The sequence below is a fragment of the Chroicocephalus ridibundus genome, chromosome 4 (genome assembly GCF_963924245.1).
Source record: "Chroicocephalus ridibundus chromosome 4, bChrRid1.1, whole genome shotgun sequence".
Classification (NCBI taxonomy): Eukaryota; Metazoa; Chordata; class Aves; order Charadriiformes; family Laridae; genus Chroicocephalus; species Chroicocephalus ridibundus.
Genome location: NC_086287.1, coordinates 85,314,367 through 85,332,040, shown reverse-complemented (window position 1 = coordinate 85,332,040; position 17,674 = coordinate 85,314,367). Strand labels below are relative to the sequence as shown.

At 39.1% G+C, this 17,674-nt stretch overlaps 1 protein-coding gene across 1 annotated transcript in view; it reads right to left on the bottom strand.

The window, feature by feature from the left end:
* CMTM4 (CKLF like MARVEL transmembrane domain containing 4) overlaps positions 1-17,674 on the bottom strand; it is a 38,898-nt gene that overhangs the window by 16,149 nt on the left and 5,075 nt on the right. The window contains exon 2 of the mRNA XM_063334631.1: positions 2,708-2,884. Within this exon, the coding sequence (XP_063190701.1) occupies positions 2,708-2,884 (177 nt within the window). The remainder of the gene's footprint in view (positions 1-2,707; positions 2,885-17,674) is intronic.

Sequence of the window (17,674 nt, the reverse complement as noted above, 5' to 3'; positions counted from 1 at the left end):
TTTCCTAGTTTGTGTGAGTACCATGTTTAAAGAAAAACTTCTTCCTAGACTATGAAAATCTTTCAAGCACAGTAACAGCCTCTTCTCACCCAGCTTCTAAAAGCAAAGCTTGAGACTTTTCACAAGGGAAATACCCATTATAAAGTCATACTTTTTTTTTTTAAGTGACCTCCTCCTAAAGCATTCAGGAGTGTGAAAGTCTGTTACTCAGAAAGCAACCCCTCTGATAACTGTGTCATATACAGAGATTGCAAAATTATCAAAATAACCATCAAAACACAGGAAAGTACTAAATACTGAAAGAGGCAGATAATGTATGAATATATCTCTAAACTGTAAAGAATAAAATGCTAAAAAAAGCCAAAAAAAATCCCACCACAACTCTACATTCTTAAATTTCCTACTAACTTTGCCAGAGTAATCTCCCATACGTGTTTTATCGGCAGTCTTTGATCTCCCACTCTGTCCATGCAACATCAGACCACAGCTATCTGAATAATGCAGATACTCCCAAGCGCCTTGAGGAAGGATGGTCTCATCATTTAATGGAAGTCAGAAGCTTCCAGTTCTTTTCTCACTTCTGTTAGAGATCTTTGGTATACCAATGGGAGAAGCATTTCATCTTCAGTACATAACTAAAAGAACGAGACTTGTGAGATCATGGCAATTTACTTCTACCTCTCTTGAGTTTGGCAATATGAACTAAAGCAAAAGCATTTGCAGCATATTCCATTTACCCTTCAGCCTGAGCTCCAACTATGTCACCTTGCTCCATGCTGTTTAGGTAGGGGGTTGAGGTTCAGAGTGTGACCATTGCCCTAAAAATCGAAATGCTTAACTTCTAAAACAACAAACAAACAAAACCAAAACCTCCCCATCCACAATTGGTTGGATTTTTAAGCTCTCTTTTCTCTGAAGATCTCTAACAGAGTGCTATGCAGAGACAAGTAACACTGCACTCAGTCAAAGCAGCACTTCTTGTCCCTCAAGTACTGTAAGGAGTCAGAGTGGCTGAGAGGACCTACCAGATAGGCACTGGTATCTACTGCTTTGACAGGAAAGGCAGAGAGCTGCGTTTAGGCTTCTGTACTTATGTATGTTCAACACATTGTGAAAGCACTCTGGTAGGCAGTAAAAGCGTGCCACAGGCCTCAACAACAGAACAAGAGGCAGAGACATATAGACGTAGGAGTATGGAAGTCATTTAACTGCCTCTTCCACAGACAACTTCAGCTCAGTCGTGGGGACATACCACTCTGTGCTGTCTTGATAAAAAGTCTTGGCCAAGCTTACTTTGAACATAAGCTGGATCTAGTATTCCCTGTGAAACCACTTGCATCACACCAGCAAAACCATCATGTATTCTGTGCGACACCGATGCACTTACACACTTGTTACCATGCTCTTGTACATCCTACTCGCATGCACAGAACTGTGCAGTATGAAGAGATGGGCTTTGATTGCTGGTATCAGCTGTCGGGCTGTTGTGATGCTCATTAAACAACCAAGCTGGCAACAGAAACAGAGACTACCTTCTCTCTGCAGCTGCTGCTTTTCAGCTTCTCATGAAGATCAATGGTGACAATACTGTCAGAATGGACACAAGGAGCAAAGGCAAGGACAATCCATTAACATTCCAGTGGCTCCACTGGTTTTGTTTTGCAAGCCACCTGGATCTCCCCCACCCACAGCTACCAGTCAGTTCTCAGTCCCTCTAATCTACCAAGTACTCTTAGGACGAGTTCCTCAATAGACTGTGCATCCCCAGGGTACAAAGAATCCTCTAATGCCACATTCCAGTCTCATTTTAGAGAAGTCATTCAGGCTTATAAACAGTTACTGCAAACATGCAAATTGCAACATTAATAAACTACATTAAAAACAAACAAAAAACATCACACAGAAACCTCTGGGACTGGTCTCCAACAGTACTTACAAACTTACTGTCATAAAATAAAACAGAACATAGGCACATATGTATCAGTACTGTCCAAAGAAGCTGATATAAATCCTGTCCTTGAAGCTGACAGCTCTTTTGCTGGAGTGACTAATATGTTGATTTTGTGACCCGTGTTTATGCAACCCAATCTGAAAGTTTAACTCATAATACAGCATGGAAATGGAGACTTGTACAAAAGGAATGTGCACTGCCAGCAGTTCTCTTCCTAAAACTCCTCATATTTGAGAACACATTAAGCATTGCCAGTCAATGTTTAATAGTTATGTGTGAAATCAGGTGTTCTGAATTGCTTACACAGAAAGCACATAACTTTTTACATTACTACATGATGACTGTATTAATCTGTGTAAGAAAATACATGTAGCACGGCTGTCCTAATATAAAAAACAGCTTAAGAGAGAACGAGCTACTGTAAATACAGCATCTGTCAAAGTTAAATAACTACAGGCTGCTTTTTTATCCACTTCATCCACAAACAGTAATGGCTGGCATTAGGAGGAATTTTTTCCTTCCAAAGGGAATCTACCAGAAGACAATTTTAGTTCTATTTAATGTAGTTTAATCTTGCTACATTTCAAAGCTCATTCTGCTGTTAGTATTCAAAGTAAATACAAGTATAATGTATACTCAGCACAGAAAACACTCATACACAATCTTAAACAGAAAGTAGAAAGTAGAGTTCAAAGACAAAACTTTAGAGCAGATTTGCTGCTATTTTAAACAGAATTAGGATTTGTATGAACTTACAGTAAGATTCCAGTTGATCTGCGGTATTCTTGTGTGAAGATTTAGACTGAACATAAGCAACAGAACTCCAGTAACCACCAATGCACTGCAGCTCACAAACTCGAAGAAATAAAGGCCTTCGCAAGGGGAGCATTCCATGATGGTCTCTATGCAGATGAATGCAATCAGTGCCAAAACCTAGGAAGAAAAACAAGTGGAAAAAATATAAATAGATTTCCACATTTTGAAAATAGCCACAAGTATTCCTGAAATTTCCATTGGGAACATGATCAGTTTACACTCAGGAATGTGTGATTTTAGTTTATAACAGGGCACTGTCTGAAGAGCAAAAACAAAGGCAAATTAATGCAAGACTTTCTGGATATCTCCTGTTTAACAAAGTATATTTTAGCAAAATTACAAAGAGCCTAACATGAAAATGACTGAGACACTCAGAAAGGCATGAAACCCCTTCAGGCCATTGGCTTAATATGTAAATGGCACCTCAAGCATTTTATTTCATTTTTCACCCATGACATGCTATTCCAAAACTTGAAGATGCAATGCATTTGTCTATTGGGCCAACCTCAAGCTCCATTATATAGTACTAATACAGTGTGATTGTGAAAGACATTTCAATAAAGCTATTATTTAAAGTTTACTACCAACTTGAGTTCTACATCAGTTCAAAATACAAAATATTCAGGATCTCTAGCAGCCTCCAAAAATGCCTGCCTTTTTCATGTTTTGTTTTGTGTTTGGTTTTTTTTTGTTTGTTTTTGTTGTGTTTTTTTTTTTTACCATCAATATGCTATATTTCATGTAAAAACACATTTTATCATTCCTTTCTGCAATACAAGAGTTCAATTTACTATTTAGGAGAAAACAGTAAAAGTCACTATACTTAAAAACATCTGCCCAAAGACAAAACTAAAATATGTAAAAACCATACACCAATATTAGCTACCACTCATAGCTACCATTATATACCACTAATTAGCTACCACATACTACACAACTTAAGTCTATGTTTCAAACAGATACCTCTTTAAATATAACTGGTAAAAGAAAGAGTTGCATGGACAGTTTTGTTTTGTTGTTTGTTTTGGGGGGGGGGGGGGGGGGGGGGGGGGGGGAGTTTGTTGGTTTGGTTTTTTTTTTAGTTTTCCATGGCAAGCAAGGAAGGCCTTAAGAGTGTTTTGCTTTGGTTTTCAAGACAACAACCCACCCACTTACATTTTTCAGAAAGAATTCACTTTTTTGCTCTGCTGCAAAATTCTAATGAGACCGTAGTCAGTCACTTCAATTTAAGGATGAAGAACTCAGGGAGATAGCCTCCTCAGAGCTAAATACTCCATAATTTGAAGGTTTTCGCACGAACAAAATGTAAGTTTAAAAGACTTACAGAAGCCACAATACAAATCAGTTTCTGATAAATCCTTCTTTGACAACTTCAATAATGTTTTGCAGATATACTTTTTTACAGCATTTTTTATGATTCATCCATTAATCTCTCCTTGCCTCCTACAGCAAAACCAGCAGAATGAAGAAAAAGGATTTTGAAAGTTACCATTTTTGTCGCTAACATCAGCTGTCATTCTAAGTAAAGGACAATTCCCCACAGGCTTTGTTTGCCAAATTCTTCAGAATACAGTAGATAATGTACGTTTAAAAATGGATTAAGACAAAGCAAAACCTTTTTAATCAAAAAACTCACACATGGGTAGAAAGTCAATCACCGTTTACTTAGCACACTCTCTTTTAAGAGACCACATGCCATACTAATTTTTGCCAGCTAATAGAGCAGGCCAATTCACGTCAAACAAATTCTGAATGGATACCCAGTGACTAAGCACTTAACTTCAGATTTTATCCTTGACACTGAATAGCTTTGGAAAAAAAGAAAGAAAGAATATGCAGTGAAATGGAACAGTCAGAAAACCAGAATCAAAGTCAATCTATAATTTCAGCAATGACAAATACAAAAATTTCTCCTCAGAACACAGCTTCATTTTACAGCACCAGGATGCAATGAAGTCCACCTTTTCCGGGAACACAAACCTCATAACTGAAGATGACACTGAATACAACTTAAAGAAAAAAAAAAGAAGTAGAAATCTGAAAAAAATAAGTTGTTTCAAGCGGGATCAATATCAAGTATTAATGCTATATGTCAGGCTGGCAAAATTTTAACTTTTATAAGTTCCAATATAATGAAGTCTCCATTACTCTTGACACTATTTTTGATATGACAGTTCTGAAATTTTTATTCTTTTCAAAGAAAAGGCTTTGCAATATTCTCTAGAAATACTGTAGTACAAGCCCAAACAACAGTAGCTCCCATCTTCTAAAAATATGAACAGCTCTGAATTGTGCCACCAACGTTAGGCTGAAGGAGCCAAAAACTCCACACACCAATCCTTACACTGGGCCATGGCTACCTGGCATACAGAGTCACAGTTGTTTTGCTGATAAAAATCTCACACTGGCTCTTCTCCACACCAGACAGCATTGCTTCTTCGAGGCTGACATACCCATCTTAGCAGTCAGAGCTCAGAAAACATTAAAGAGTTTCTTGCATACAGGATTAGAAATAAATTATGTACTAAAGAGGCACTTGAAGCAATGAACTCTAATCATCACGTGCTACTTATATACTCCCAAGCTCAGAATTAATAATTAATAAACTTCAGAGCAATTATATCTTAAGATTTCATTTTATCCTAAAGAAATTACAGAAGATATTTATCTGTAATACACCCTCGTAAGAAAAAAATTGTTAGTTGTGTACACTTAGTTTGACTTAACCCAAAGCATCTTAAATGCAAGCAGAGATGAAGCTGTGCCATGGTTTAAGGAGCACGCAGCAGCTGCAGTGTACAGTGGCCTGGGCTGTGGCAGCCCACGTCTATCGATAGGTTTACCAGAAAGGTTAGGAGCAAATCTCAATCACTTCAGCTTAGGATAGAGATTGTGGCCACAAAGCAGAGGCTGTGTTTTGGAAACATGCACAAAACCTGACTGTTAACAGAAGGATTACCGGGATTGGGACACCTGAACACTTGTTGGTTGGCAGGGGGGGACAGGGGAAGGAGAACATTCCCCATGCACACAATTTATTTGTAACACTTTTGTACTTCAAGTAAGATTCCAACTAAATGTGCTACTTTTTTTGTTGCAATAAAAATATATTTAACCCTCCTCAAAGATTATTCATCCTACCAGTGCTACAGATAATGCTTTCCTATTAACTGCCTATTATTTGTCTCACAACAAATGCTATGACAAAAATAAAATCCAAATTAATCACCACATCAGAAAAAGCTATACTCCCACAGAAACTCCCCTTTTCATAACCACAATACAAATCTCAGTCTTTAATAAGAAATATTTTCTCTTTGAAACATCAGGGTAATCTTGTCCTCCTACACATTTACAGACTTGCCAGAAGCACCCTTCCAATTAACTACAAATAATGTGAATCTTCTATATAAACACACTAGTGCTGTTTTCACTGGCCATTCCACTCAGAGATGAACCTAATTTTGTTTCTAATTAAAAAAGTTAACTCCTCTGAACACATGAAATGAAAGTGAAATACATTACGGAATCAAACCCGCGACTTCAACAGCTACGTTACTTAAGTGTTGTGTGAACACTGCAAGATGAGCCAAAGCAGCTTGCCAAAGACCATGCTTCACCCAGTGATCAAGTTCATTTAAGAAAAAAGATGTGTTAACATTGTAAGTAAAATGCTTCCTTTTCTCTGCATTTTTAAATGTATGAAATAGATAATTTATGAGACAGGCTAAATAAATTAGGTAGTGAATTAGCACAGTTTTGCCACCCCCAATATGAGCTGGTTGACACGGCCATAGCACCAAGTGAAGTGATCCTAAGCATGACCCCTGAGCATCCCACCACCAGCTGCAGCCAGATCAGGGGTCAGTCTGGGTCTCAGCCACCCCAGCGTATTTTCTGAGAGACTTCAGTGCAGGTTTAGTACTAATCATTTTCTCCCGTTCTCTCACAGAGCTCTGTAACTACAATGAAAGTATCTTTTCTAACCTACGTTTATCTCCACTGCTTGCCTAGCACCATCACCACCTACTGCTCCAGCTAATCTACATGCAGCTCACAGCCTACCAAGGCTCAAAGACCTCAACAGTCCCTTCTCCAGAGCGTCCTACACTCCTCCCTCTGCTACGAAACACATCCAAGATAAAACTGCTGCCTTGCCTTAATGTGTTAGCTATACACATGCTCTCTTGGGAAGCGGGAGGAAGGAAGGACAAAGAGCCTCCCACCCCGCCAGGAAGCCCATGCTCCATCCAGACACGATCTGAGGACGCAGGGACTTGCTGCCCCAGGTGAGGGACTGCAGCACAAAGCTGCAGCAGAGAAAAACCCGTGCTTCCAGCTGCTAAAGCTTTGCTCTTCATTTGTAATACAAGTCACCAACACCATCTCGGAAAACCAGGAGACAGGATCTACCTAGGCCTGCCTCTGCCTCCCACAACTGCAGTTACAGGACTGGCTAGGAAAAAAAAAAAAAAAACACAACCAAAAAAAAAAAACCGCAAACCAACCCCACACTCCAGCACTGTATCCAAGCACAGGTCTCAGCCATTTGTCCACTGCTGGAGGTGACCCTTACTTTCACTTCACACCTCTTCTCATAGTTTAGGGTGAAGAGTGTTGACAAGGGGTTTTTCCACAAGCAGGAGTTTCAAGGTTGGTTTAGTGAGGAAAAATGAGAAGTTGAGTGTGGTTGGAGATATCCTCTTACACAAACTACTACTGTCTCCCACAAATGACACAGCTACAGCTTTCTCGGGCACAGTCAATTGAGAAAGTTTCCTCTGATGGATGAAACAAACCTTTTCAGCTGTTTCTCTCTGCACTGAGCACTTCAGGGAGTTTTCTATTCCAACCTAATTCCTCCAATGCTCTAACATTTGTATAACTCTTTTTAACAGTTGCTTTTGGTTTCCCTTCTACTTCCACTTGTCTTGAAATACATACAGTAGATACTGCGTTGAGATGCGACTCACTATGTAAGTCACCATGGAAACATCTGCGTGCTCTACTGGATGCTCAGGCCCGTGCAGAGGCATCCCTAGGCTACCTGCAATACCACCTTTTTCTTGAAGAAGGGAGATGCGAGAGTCTGTTCAACAAAGCAAGATCAAGAATGAGCTTCAGAGAGAGAAGGTCTGGGTCTGCCCAGGCTTGTGGCAAATGTGTGCGCGACAGGTCTACCTCTGCAACAGAGCAAGCCTCCCCCTGCCCTCCATCCTTCATCTCCCACCAACACATAACACAAAGGCAGAAGGAGAAAATCTCCAAGAGCAAGACTGAGTATGAGATGTATTTCCCAATAATTATTTTTTTGTGCTTTTTGCCTCAAATAAGCTGGCAAATTGTTATCCATTGTTCTTGTGTGGGACACTCAGGACTGCTCAGATAGCTGATGTACAGCACAAGGCTATCATACTTCTGTCAAAAGACACCGGACCCCCACACACACACATAAAGGCTCTATTCAGAGCCATGCAGCCCCTCACTGGAAAGGATGATGCGACCACAATTTTGGACCATTTAATTCCTGAAAGAAAGCCTCTATACTGGGATCCAATATCCTTTAATTTAGCCACATTAGCCTCCTACCATTTTTGTATTCATCTCAACTTTCCTGTAAATTCCCCTGGAGAAGAGCCCTTAATGAAGAAATCATCTGCCTTAGGGCTATGCAAATGGCTTGTATTTACATCACTTTCTTGGCAACATGGGCACGTCAGACATAACACACTGTATTTTCCCAAAATGGAGAAAATGTGCTACGACAGGCACTGATGCTGAAAGAGAGCTTTTAGGAGGTTGCTAATGGTATATTTTTCCTGTCAGAACACGTTGTGTTTTATTTTTGAAGAAAATAATCAAACAACTTTGCACTAAAAATAAAAAGAGACATCTCTGCAATGAAAACAAAGTAAAAAATGAGTTTTCCTGTTTATCTAAAACCATACCACAGAAAGCCTTATTGTGTGGTTAAATGACATAATTACGCATGATTTCCAAAAAACCACAAAATGGTCAGCATTTTTTCTGCCTGAAAAATACCCACAGAATTTTAGTAAGAATGTCACACTACCAAGACATTTTTACATCCAGACTGTTTAAATTAATGGTACAGCACAATACATATGCACAAAATAGAGAAGAAATAAATTGCTTTTACACCACTTAAAGTATCTGAAGACATTAAACTTTCTTGAATTAAAATGGAGATTTATTGTTCTCATTTACTTGGCCCAGCAGTCCCAACTTAATGTATGAAACCAAGTGGGTCTCATTCCTTGCAAAGCACATGCACTTCCCACATCTAAAACAGCTGGCACAGATATGAATATTTGGGATCATATGGCTTAAACGCAGCCCTGCTTCTCCAGCAGGAAACCATCTTTTACCCTAAGCAGAAGAATGACTGATTTCCCGCCTGTTCCTAGTCTAGGACTTCAGTTCCTTAAGACTAAAAGAAATGTGTTATTAACTCTGGTAATGGGACTGCAAGGAGCCTTAAATCACAAATGAGTATTGAACTTCTCTTACAAGATAGAAAATTTAGGAAACTGACGCTTACCAGAGAGGGAAGCTTAAGAAGCACCAGTGATTCAGCACCCTGGATAAACTAAATGGCGCTCTTATGGCACAAACTGCAACACTGAACAAATCCAGAGAAACTCAACCAGACCTCCGAATTCGACTTGGATTTGATTTTGGTGGTGATGACAGAAATAATAGCAGAATATTTAGATTTCAGATCTTCATTGCACCTTTAGGGTTTTACATGAGGCTGCCATCCTTAAGTTTTCATTATTTCTTATGTCACTTTTGGATACAACATGGCAAGACTTCAACACATTAAATACTGTGGAATCTTTATTAAATCAGCTGATCGTTTGCCACCTCCAGCAGTTTTCTATAATCCTTGAAAGATTCAGCTACTGCTGACTTCCCTTTCTCAACTTAGGCAAAAGACCAATTCTAAATAAAGAACATATTTCTGAGGCCAGAAAGATTTTGATGGCATAGTATGAGAAAGGGTCATATTTAAGAACGACACTGAAAGTTAACAATAGAATGTTAGTTGTTTTGAAACATTAAGTATATCCGAACTAACATTTATTCTAAAAAAAATAAAATAATTAACTGGACTATGGTGAACAGAAGAGATTCGCAACTGGCTAAAATAGAAATGCGTCAAGTTTTAAAAGTGAAATTACTCATAGAATCTAGAGTGGAAAAAAAGCTGCAGACATGAAGTAGGAATTTATTTACCACTAACTATGCATTAATACAGTGTTTTGCTTATCGCTTGGACACACCTATTCAACAAACACTCTTATCTGCTAGATAAATGCAAAACCAAGTCCAAAACCAAATGGTACTTTACAATATGGAAATATTTTATGTTTTGGTGTTGGTTTTGTTTTTTAAAGAAAAAAAACATAGTTCTTTCTGTTACTGCTAAATAATTTAAGATTTTTTCATGTTACATTTCTATTGTCCCCGAAGTAAATCCATTTTAGCATTCAAAGTACTAATTGAATGTGCTTCACGTTAAACTCAAAGAGGAGGCACCTCATGGCCCTGCGCTCAAGCCCCGTCGTTGTCTCACCCGCTGTTACGTTGGCACCTGTAAAGAGTTGCTCATCCCCACTCCACCTGCCTTTGCAGACCTGACACCAAGTTTGTCTTATTTACTTGCACCCAAACAAGACACAACCATCTTCCTAACAAAACAAACAAACCAAAAAACCAACAAACAAAGAAACCACTCTGATTTAGGTGTATTTCAGCTTTTATCCAACCAAGCAGGTGACCAAAAGAACCACTGACCAGAATCTGAAGCCAAGCCACGTGGCGAGGAGGTATTTGTTTTAGGCACATTACATTTTCTTACAGAAAAAGGAACGTACCATGCCACCTATCCCATAAACAAAAGCCCATCAACAGTTTTGCAGCAACCCCATCCTATAGGAACATTCACTTGGAGATCATACCAAGAGCCATGCTTTAAACAAAGGCAAACAAAACATGCAAAACACAAACAGTTTCTCCCACTGATTTCTTTCCACCAGAACCTGTGCCTCCAGTCCCCAGAACCAATTCATCTGTCTCATAATTCAAAATATTTTCATGAGCAACAGGTCCTGCAAGACAATAACGAACAAAACCCCAACATACCGTGTTTTACATTTCTAACTTTCCCATTTATATGCTGTATTAATCACTTAATTCTTATGCAATCCAGTGAAATGAACAACTCATAAATGGAATCTGTATCTATAGTACACTGAATTGTGCCGATGGCTTTAGTGAGTAGACATAAAATAGTAAGTTATATGAGGTAGGGTTCCCCCCCCTTTTCATTATTTCCTGATATTTGAAGCTTAATTTTCCCATTCATTGCCTCATACTCATTTTGACAGACATGTGCAAGTACAGCTTTTTATAGCCATCTCTCTAATTTCCAAACATCACAAGCAAGTCTCTCTATCGATACTGCCTGGTGCAAGGGTCAGCAGGTTCCTCAGGGGGAGCTGTAAACCACACAGGTCAGGAAGAAAAATCCCCCTCGGCAACCCTTGGCACAGCCACAGGGCAAAGGCAGTTCTGGCAGACCAACCACTGCAATACCTTCACATTGGACTTCACAACAGCGCTCCGGAGTGCTGGTAAAAACCATAATTAAATCACACACAGAACAGAAAATGGTAAATTCTTAAACAGTAAAACTACTCAACTAAGTTTCTTCAAGTCTAATTTTATCACAATTTGACTTGCATTTGCATACCACGTTCTTGCACATGCTAGGTAAAATTATGTCAGAAAAATATCTCACATTTCTTGAGTGCTGCACTAAATGTAATTTTGTATACATGGAGCCCTCTGCATCTTCCTCAGCCGCTGACAGCTGCACATAGTGGGGGCAGAAGGGTGGGAGAATAAAATATTTTTCATTAGTCCCACTTACTGCTAGTCATACTCCTGACAGCTTTACTACGATAGTAACACAGAGTAAAAATGACTACAGGAAATAAAATGGGGAGAAAACCGTGTAGCTTAACAGCTGAGTTCAAGAAAGTTTAGTAACCCTCACCTTCAGTCACCAAGGCAGGGAAAGATACAACTTAGCCTCCTTAAAAAAGCATTGGTAATTCTTGTTTTAAAGACTAATTTAATAGTGTCACTAAAAGTCACTAGTTTTGTATCAGCGTTTATTAGTGTGTTAATAACAACTGTGCAGGATGCTCAAGAGAGCAGGTCCAGCAGAGGTACCTCTGAGTACATTGTCCAACTTCCTATCCCCAGTCTTCCAGCAAGGGTACAGTATCCTCTTCAGTCCATTTCCTAGTATTTTCTATCAAGTCAAGCTGTAAGAACTCATAACTTATCATATCTTTGCTATTTAAACAAAATGGATAAATACAGTTACCCTATTTTTGTCTCCAGCCTGCACCCACATGTTCTGTATGGTACGTACACACACATGCTTTCTGCTGGGACACAGCAAGTTACTGAGACTCTGTTGGTATGATTTTTAAATAAAGTAAAAGAAAATTGGCTATTGCTTCACTTATGAGAATTCTCTATTTAGCTCTTAAAAAAAAAAAAAGAAAGATCAACACTTTTGACCTGGGTTTGTGTCCCCATTCACGGTCATAGGGCAACCTGCACTCAAAACCTGGCTGTCACAACAATATTAAAACACAGTACTGTAAATCTGTAACAAACAGTAGGAAAAAATAGTTGGTTTTAAGAAGTAAAGGTGTACTCGTAAAATTTGTCAAGCATTTGATCTGCGCAGCCTCCTGTTTAACTAGTCTGTTAGGCTACTTTAAAAAGTGAAAGTTCTATTTTAACACTATCAGAATCGGTCTGTATCCTTTAAAGCCTCATTTAATCCCAATTATGAGTAAACATCAAACATCCCACAAATACTAAAACAAGAAAGGAATTTTAATGAGAAGACAGTCAAGAACTTAAAGCAGTCCTAAGGAATCCATGAAAATTTTTTGGGGTTGTTTTTGTTTAAAGGAAATGGTGTAAATTGTCCTCGCAATCCCAACGTTCCCAAGATTGCAATCTGAAGGCCCCCGTAGATGCCATGCCTTAAAAGGCAAAAAGAGTCTAGACATACTGGTAAAACAGAACATTAAAAAAATAGATGTAGGCCAGAACATTAAAGAGCGCTGCCAGCTGTACTGGGGAATGCATGAAACCTTCAAGCCTGTCTTGCTGTTTAGACTGTCTCAGAAGCATTATACAGTAGTAACTCATCCAAAATAGAAAAGAGCCCACAAACTTTCATTGCATAACTGCAGATCCACCTACTCCCGATTTTATAACGCAAGAACAGATCTGCCCAAAGACTGCAAACGAACTTAGCACACTGCAAACACAGGACTATAAAATGTTGTTAACAACACATAAGCCCTGAGACTCTGGCAACAAATGCCTTTGTCTTCTTGGTCACCATTCTTACTGTCCTGCCACCAGGAACTAAACTTAGCGAACATCCCAAAGACTTCGAACGCTATCCTATAGTTCTGCAAGAGCCCTTTTTCCACAATACTTTACAAATGTTACTATGTGATAATCATAAAAAAATCATCATATAAAATTAAAAGATCCCAATGTTTAATAAAAGGTTTCACCTACATTAGATAAAAAGTTTCTAAGCATTAAATGCAACAATTAGTTTCTTTTAGAAGAGTACATGCTCAAACAACTAATTAATTTATTCACAACATTCAAGTGGCAGTATCAGTTCCTAGCATAAAAATAATTTAAGTTAGTGAAGATTATTAAAGACTTGTAGAACTGAAGTATTTCATAATATTCATGGCTGTGCTTGTTGCTTTCTTGCATGAATATTTCAGTTTAAAATGTACAAAATTACTAATATGGAAACACGTGTAGTTGATTTGTAAAATAATTTTGCAAAAAATTGCCAGAACTATTATGAGTAGTGCTGTATCACTGGCAGATTTACAGCATTCGAAAATAACAATGTTTAGCTTAAGTGAAAGTTACAGCAGAAGTACCACCACATGCAACTCCAGATCTAAGCACAGGACAGATTTCTACATACCAGGCACATGGTTGCTGTGCTTTTAAGCTGTGCTGTAGTGAAGGGAACTCCAGGAACAGTTTCAGCTCACTTGCAAGCTGAACACTTTGTGAACCTACATACAAGCTAGAGAAAATTGAAAGGAGCATCTTGAACAAGACATTATTCAAGCATCAACACCCGAGTATCAAGTTACATACTAAAAAAAGTTTAACTACAGACAGCGCTGAAGATACTTGTTTGGGTAAAAATGCATCATATTCTTCTACAAGCTAAGGCATTAAATACCAGAGCCTTAATTACAATTCATTAAATACAACAGTCAGAAGTGTGATACTCAAGAGTTCTAGTTCCCAGTCTAATTTGCACACAGTGAGATAAAAACATTAAGAATTACTTGGCTTACCTGAAACCACATTTCAGGCACTATGCAGTTCTGGGAACATACTGCAGCGTGAGTACAGATTTCATCCTGGACATCTACTAAATAAAACACCGCTTAAGACCCATCATTGTAAAGACTTCATGACTTGATTCATGCTGTTGTGTACTGCATGAGCTTCTCAGCGCGGGCAGGTGCTACACCAGCTCCAAGAGCTGCCTGCCCATAGTCAGTCATGGTTTTGACCCATCTGTCCCCTACTCACATTCTTCCACTTATTCTACATCAGGTTGGTGTTATCCAGCTTTTGCCTTCCTCCTCCCATATTCTGAAGAGTTGATGGTACAAATTCCAGAGAAAACTACATATTACTTCCATGTTTTGAAAGCAACTGACTACACAAGTCATCTCATTTGAAAAAAAAAAAAAAAAAACACACAACCCACCAGGATGTATTTTTTTTTAGTCCAGCTCTAATTCAGAAGTAGCAACTACTACCACTACGGAGTAAAAGCAGTTGATCCACTGTTAAAGTGTCTATTCATTGTGCACCTAGTCCTCTTTGTATACAGAATTTCAGTACAAAATTATTTGTTGAGGTCTAGAAGCAAGGCAGGTATTTCCAAAATGCAATTCTGAGCACAGGACAACTACTATCAAAAAGAATGCAAGTAGATTTGCTAAAGTGATGCGTTAACTCACATCAGAAATAAGAGATTCCTCCTATACTGGTTATGTTACAAGAAAAACATCACCTCTTAAATTTCTAGTCCTTCTCCTTGTCTTCTTATCTCAAGATAATTAAATCACTAGGGAGGCTCATCAACAAAAGACATTATCAGAAAGATTAAAAGAAAAGGCAGGTTTCCAAATAATAATCTCATTAGAACTACATTTCCTACTGTAGCATCTACAATTACTATAGTGTATCTACTACTATTACATTGGTTCATAATGGGAGGGGAAAAAAAATAGAGCATACTTATGGCAGAGATTATAGAAATTTCTTCTGAAAGCAGAATTTAAAACTATCCACCATCTTAGAGGGAAATTTATAAGAGGAATTTGGAGTTTACTGACAGTAGGACACCAGCCCCTAGCCCTGGAGAGACACCAAGGAAGAGACCAAAACCCATCAACTTTTCTGTGGTAAGGCAACCAGTCTTTCCTTTAGTTGCATGCAGAAACAATAAAAAGCAAAGCTAAACAGAGTTATCTCATCATTCTTCCTCCTATGATAAATGTCAGTATAAAAATACCATCGCACAGCAATGCAGACCTTTAAAAAGAAATCTTTACAAAGAGACATTGAAGAGACATGGTTTAACCTAAAGAGGATTTCTAAGCATATTTGTGTATTACAAATTTGATCCTTTTAATATGATAATGTAACAGTCGTCGTCCAAATGCCAAAGATCACCAGTATCCACTGTCCTACTTAACATCTTCTGAACAAGCAGCTACAAATACCACTGAGAATCAAAGCTCAATATATAACACGCAAAGTCACAGCGATTTCTTACATAAACGCACATTTATTATTTGGAAATTATAAAAGAAGGAAGATGCAGTTAACCACAGAATGACTATAAGTTACCAATGCAATCCCAGGACGTAACAGGAGAGGCATCTCCACCGAAGGCTTGCACAGTGCCATGTGATAGGCACTGGTAAGGTTACCTACTGCTCAGGTCATGCCTACTGAGAAACCATTACCCCAGTCGTGGTGGTGTGAGGAAGGGCTCTCAGGCAGTCCCAAGACCAGAGAGCCCAGGTCCAAAACAATTCTGTCCTGCTTTGTGCAGCAAGATGAAGCTGAGCACGGAGAGCTGTTCCCAAGTGCACCAAGGAGCCATTACGGAAGGTGGCAATGCTAACACAAGAACAAATGGCTACAAATTTGCCAGGATTAAGTTCACACCAGAAATGATGAAGGCTTCTATACTTCCAAAGTGCAGAACAAATGAACAAAAGCTAACATTAAAGTGAAACTATCACTTATGGAGAGCACAGTTAGGTACAGGGCTGCCTGTGACACCGCAGCTGCCTTAGGAGGCTCAGATGTCTCCTGCAGTGCTGCGCTTCTTACCGAGACCTGACCACCACAGAGTGACCTTACCATGCAATAAATATGACAGAGAATGTCATCTACTGACCTCTGTCAGGTATGTCTAATTGTCTGCAGCTTAGTTTACATAAAACCAAACTTCATAATAACTAATGTGAAAGAAATCTCATTTTACTCACATTGCATTCAGTGGCTAACTGGTAACTTCTGCGATGTTCAGAATGAGAACTGCCTGCAAAGCACTCAGCTCCCCGCTCTAACCACCCATAAAAAGAAGAGATAAGGAATCAGGCTGCGACACAGTACTGCAGAGAGATCCAGGGAGCAAAGGAGCAGGGAAAAGTTAGACACACTGTAAGATGCGGCACACAGGACTGGGGCAGAAGGCTGGGGACTCCATCTACTCCTCCCCTCCAGAAGCCATCAGAACAAGAAGCTGAGCTGAAGGCATAAGGCAGCAGTGATAATTAAATATGAGATTACTGAACACCTCAATATTTCTCTAACAGATTCTAATAGTTAGCAATTAGCTCCCTCCTTGGAAGATAAATGTTTTACTCCAATTTTTTAGTTAATTAACAATGAAAATTCACAACAGTCTTATTACTCATGTTGGCATGTATTACAGGCTTTTTGAATTTTGTTTTGTTCATCGCAACAGATCCTGATAGCAAAGAATTTTACTGTAGTCTTGGCCTTAACCAATTTCTGGATCTGGAAATGTATAATGACAGTAAGCCACAAAACAACTTTTTCCAATGTTCAGCTACTCCCCACCAATGAAGATGGAACTTTTTATTCTGAAAATTGTGAACATATGAACTGCTATTCCCACCAGATTTCATTTAGCTCAAAATCTTGCCTCCACTCATAGGCCACAGCACATGCTATAGAGAACAAGACAAGAGCAAGCATGCAGCGATACTTCCCAGTGCACTCATCAGCAACTCGTAGCTCAGAGACCTCCCAAGCAGAAGTATTATCTTCTTTAAAAGGAGTCTCTGATGGATTTTTGTAGCATTTGGAACAGACAGATGAGGAAAAGAAAGTCTAGGGCTGTCCGAGCCACAAAGGCCATCACTAACCACCTCAAATGCCATCCTCTTTTAAGCTAGCATCTGATAAAGGTCTTCTGACACTTGCTGCTTCCATCAGAAGGTTGCTCTGATCTTACCGCTCCAGCTAAACCATTCCCAACCACTGGCAACATCACAAGCACTGGCCAGGCACAACTTTTCACATCAACTTCCACAGCTGTTAAAGGTAATATATTGTTACTTTAAACCTGTGAAAACCTGGCAGGATCCAGGTGAGAACCAACGAGGCTCCCAACAGGGTCCTGCCTGGTTTCCTCACAACTCACCTGGTGGCCTGGTGAGCAGCCTACCCAGAGCTACA